This window comes from Salmo trutta, chromosome 35, assembly GCF_901001165.1.
Source record: "Salmo trutta chromosome 35, fSalTru1.1, whole genome shotgun sequence".
Lineage (NCBI taxonomy): Eukaryota > Metazoa > Chordata > Actinopteri > Salmoniformes > Salmonidae > Salmo > Salmo trutta.
The window spans coordinates 25,169,136-25,174,175 of record NC_042991.1 but is presented as its reverse complement, the minus strand read 5'-3'; the positions used below and the strand labels follow the sequence as shown (position 1 = coordinate 25,174,175).

At 39.0% G+C, this 5,040-nt stretch overlaps 1 protein-coding gene across 1 annotated transcript; it reads left to right on the top strand.

Moving 5' to 3' along the window:
• Positions 1 to 1,162: 1,162 nt before the first annotated feature.
• On the top strand, positions 1,163 to 2,833 carry LOC115174916 (gap junction Cx32.7 protein-like). The gene is made up of 2 exons (XM_029733937.1): positions 1,163 to 1,197; positions 1,406 to 2,833. Exon 2 carries the CDS (start codon positions 1,429 to 1,431, stop codon positions 2,830 to 2,832), a length of 1,404 nt encoding a protein of 467 aa, XP_029589797.1. The 5' UTR covers positions 1,163 to 1,197; positions 1,406 to 1,428; the 3' UTR covers position 2,833.
• Positions 2,834 to 5,040: the final 2,207 nt, after the last annotated feature.

The window sequence follows — 5,040 nt, the reverse complement described above, 5'->3', positions numbered from 1 at the left end:
TTTTGATGAATAAAAATGTTCTATTTCACATAAATTCAAAAACTTCACTTTAACTTACCTCCCAAACGAATACAGCATATTTTAGGCACATTCTCAACTGCTGCTTAGGTTTTATAGAAAAGAGCAGCATATCTTCTGGCTAAAACGAAAAGCTGAATGGTCATAGTTCAACACACCTATTCTCACAGTTCTAGCTGTCATGGGAGAGTTCATTAATAATGAATCCTTCTGGAGGGCAATGTTTCAAAGTAGTACATGCTCTAATATACATATCCAGAAACTATTATGGGAATTGAAGTCACTGCCTAAGGGTTTACTTGCCTTAGCTCACCACTGCTATAACCTCGAACTTCATTCAACTTTATTTCAGAGTGATTGTAAGGACACATTCTCTTTCATGATAAGTCAGGGTAATGGAATGGGATCATGAGGTTAGAATCCCATTTGAGTGTATTATTAACGGTGGCTATTGCAACCACACAGTACCATGCAATGTAAAATGAAGTGTTTCATACATTCCCTAAGGATTTATTTTCCTGTTTCTAATAACTGAAAATTATTAAATGGTTAACTAATTTTCAGGAATCTAAATGGCCTCCTAAATATCAATGGCAACAATGTGAATTTGTTCAAATTGTGTCATCTGTTAAGGATGGAACTCATGACATTAACAGAACTTGGTCAGCAGGCTTGGCGAGACTAATCCAATACCTGAAATAGTTAACTTGGGAAATGACTCATTGATCATTCTGTCTGGCCCAATTGATTGGTCCCTTTGACTTGGTCAGTTGAACACAGTTAGTTGTACTACACATGCAGATTTATATCATATCCAAACATAATCACAACCTATAGTACAACTATTTGAAAAGTTTAAATAGCATGCATTTGACATGTATTGATGTCCAGAGCTTCGTCATGAGATGGTTGGCAGTATTGGTAACATGTCCTACTGTGTCTGTGTGGTGTCCTGCTGTCAACAATTGTGTGGTAAAACTAGCCCCAGGACATTGTCCAGTCGCTTGGTGGATCGATCCTCGGATTTTATGAGTCCTGCTTGCAACAGATTGGAGAGACACTCACTGTGGCTATGCTCAGAGATGGGTTGACTGTCTCTTCAATCGGTGGAAACAAGTTTAATTCTTCCAAATAATCAGTTCTTTCTGAAGCAAGTGGAACTCACAACCTAGTTGAAATGTAAGTTAATTCTAACTATTAAATCCTTTGAGATGTTTTATTTTATTTTGCCTTATTGGATCAATCAATTTAGTAAAAGGCAATTGTTTTGCAATCATGAAAAATATACACAGTAAACCTTTATGAAATAATTGCTTATACTGTAAGATATTTATGTTATACTATGGCCCAGTGGAAGTTTGTTAAATCGTTATTTTTTATTTTACAGCATAAAGATATGTGAAACAGAAGATGGGGGATTGGAACTTGTTGGGGAGTATCTTAGAAGAGGTACATATTCATTCAACCATTGTGGGAAAGATCTGGCTAACCATCCTTTTTATATTCCGGATGCTCGTACTTGGTGTGGCAGCAGAGGATGTTTGGGACGATGAGCAGAGTGAGTTTGTGTGCAACACGGACCAGCCTGGGTGTAAGAATGTGTGCTACGACGATGCATTCCCCATTTCTCTTATCCGATACTGGGTGTTACAAATCATTTTCGTGTCCTCTCCCTCTCTGGTGTACATGGGACATGCACTGTACCGTTTGAGGGCCCTTGAAAAAGAGAGACACAAAAAAAAAGCTTTCCTGAAAGCAGAGCTAGAGGGGGCTGAGCCCGTTCATGAAGACAGACAGAGGATGATAGAGAGGGAGCTGAGGAAGCTGGAGGAACAGAAGAGAGTAAGGAAAGCTCCACTCAGGGGCTCCTTGCTTCGCACATATGTTTTCCATATCTTGACGAGGTCGGTGGTGGAGGTTGGCTTCATAGTCGGACAATATGTACTCTATGGCATTGGGCTGGATCCTTTGTACAAATGTGAGAGATTGCCTTGCCCAAACAGTGTGGATTGCTTTGTGTCCAGACCAACTGAGAAGAACATTTTCATGATCTTCATGCTCGTCATCGCTGGGGTTTCTTTGTTCTTGAATCTCCTCGAGATATTCCACCTGGGAGTGAAGAAAGTCAAACAAAGTCTGTATGGAAATAAAGGTGCAGATGATGACAGCATAGTATACAGGTCCAAGAAAAACTCCATGGTCCAGCAGGTGTGTGTCCTTACAAACTCATCTCCCCAAAAGATGATGCAGTTCACTCAGACAGCCTGCACAATGGATGCTGTCCCTTTGTACATGCCTTCAGTAGCTCCTCACAACGATGGTGGTGGCACCAACGGTTCAGAGCAGTACCCTAGACAGCTGGGGGCCGTGGAGCGCCACTACACCCTAGACCAGAGGGACCACTCATGCAGCAGTGATGACTCCAACGGGCCTAAAGGCTCAGGCCAAACTAGGTACGACGGAGCACAGCCACCGCCTTCACTCATGGCCAGCCATATGGAGATACCAGCAGCCCTGCAGAACCACCTGCGCAAACAGAGCCGGGTCAGTGCTCTGCAGGACTACAGTGACATGAGTGATTCATCTGACAGTGACCACTATCCCACGGCGAGGAAGGCTAGTTTCATGTCCCGGGGACTCTCTCAGACCAACCTGGCCAGTCCTCCTGATAGCCCGAACTCCGGGAGTGGGGCGGACACAGAGGCCAAGCGTATCGCCCAAGGAGAGAGCCCACCTATGACCCCGCCTCCAGCCAGTGGACGAAGAATGTCAATGGTAACTACAGCCATTACGCAACATGCTTTACAAAATTGAGGATGTATTGTATGATTCTCATCATGTATTTCTAAAGATTCAGATGAAATAACTGCATGTTTTCCCTCTTTCAGAGCATGATTCTGGAACTGACTTCAATCATGAAAAAGTGAGAACTGGCTGAGGGACCAGAAGGATCTGGGTGGGGACCCTGATCGCAAAGCGACACTTCCTTCTAATTGCCTAATTGTATTCATAATAACATATGTATAGAGCTCGCAAGTTAGTAATCCTAAAAACTGGAAAATGTGTTACCACTTTTTCATTCAGCCATTCCTATGGGGGAAATGAATAGGGAAGAATGAACACCGAAAATAAGGTCTTCGTAGCTCTTCTACGTTTTTGTTCTATGAGATAATATCAGTCAGTTAACATGACCTTTATGAATTATGAACCCTTTATGTGCTTGTTTTGATTACATAAATGCTTCGAAATTCACAAAAAGTGACAGCTGTTGAAGATGATCTCATAGAACAAAACGTTTTAGACCTACTAAGCTTGTGTTTAATACAGACCTTATTTTCGGGCATTTATCCAAAATGCCTCAATAAAATTAATTTTCCAAAAGGCTTTGGCCAACGAGCCATGTTGGAGTTAGATCCTACAAAAAGACGCCATTACTATTTCTCTCTATTGTGGACGAGAAGTAAATGCTTTAGTACAATTATGTTGGCATGGGTATGTCTAATTAAAAAAAAAAAAATGTCACATGCCATCTTTGCGGTATCACATTTAATATAATTTTTGTGGAATTTATGAGTGAAAGCTACTTTTAATGACATTTTGCACATTAAAATGACATTTGGCTTAAAGTGAGCATGTTCATATGATGAGACATTGGTCTTCTAAGGAAATTCTTACATTTTTAAAAGACTCATGGCTCGTGATCGCTAATACACTTAAAACACGGTGGGATATGATAACCTACACTATACAAACTCTTTTATCTCAAAATGTAAGAATGATTTTTGAAAGCACTTTGATATTGTTTACTGTACAGAATGATGATAAAGTTGGAGATAGAAGGGCTCTTCAAATTCAACAAAATGGGAATTTATTGATGAACCATGTTATCGATGTTTTTTCTATTAAATACATTATTTTCAACACTTGTCATCTTTCTTGATATATCGTTGCTGGGTTTTTTTTTTGTTGATCCACCACCCCAAGGACATCCAGCCAACTCAATATTAGGAAGGTGTTCTTAATGTTTTGTACACTCAGTGTACGATTGTATAACATTTTATGACATACTGTTTTACAGTTTTATATGATTAAGGAAACAAAATGTCTTTGCATTTGCAGATATAAAAAAATGACCAAATAATGTACATGATATGTTTCTTTATTTCATAAACAGAAATGGTGTCTAGACAAAAATGTCATTTATATAACATTAGCAATTGAAATGAATGAAAATGGGGTTTGCACAATACCGTGTTTAAAATGGTTAAGTCATTTTAATTCATTAGGGTCGTGTAGCATTTCAAAATGGAAAAGGTAAGAACTCTTAATAGAGATTAAGCAAATAACAGCTATTTCAAATTGACAATATTAACAAAAAACTGTTCTAGAAAAATGAGAGAAAAATTACTTTGTGACTACAAGCTTAAGAGCTTTTACATTAAAAATGATGAACCAAAATCTATGAATACAATAATCCATATAATCTGTGTAAAAAGCATGTAGAAAAAACACCTGATGAAGTTTGCTGATACAGTCATTGACCAGTAATGAGAGGTATGAAGGATTTCACAGGTAGATAAGTGTGAGAAGGTCTGCACTGGGTGTGACTCAGGGATGGGGGGGGGGGGGGGTGTAGGCCCCTGCATACACTCACTTCACTTGAATGTGAACTATGGCCTCTGCAAGTTCTAAGGCAAAAATTGGAGGTGCACTTGTATCCATGTAACTGAAACATCCCCAGATGAATGAAAAGACAAGTTGAGAAAACACATTGTTTTTTTGTTTACAGAAAACTAACCTTCAGTCCGATTTTAACCTAGCAATTTCTAGTTACATTGCAAATGTAATAAACACATCATGACATGTGATACCGTTTTGTAAACATATCAAACTTTTCTTTTACTCCTAAAATGATCTCAGCCTGTGCATTCAATCAGGATATCAGTATATTGTATTATAAAGTTGAGCAATTTGTGAAAAAGGCAAGTTTTGTTCATCTTTTCAAAAGAACAACCTTTGGAG

Bases quoted from the DNA above. Each gene is read 5' to 3' on its own strand.
- LOC115174916 (XM_029733937.1), top strand. From the start codon at position 1,429: ATGGGGGATTGGAACTTGTTGGGGAGTATCTTAGAAGAGGTACATATT.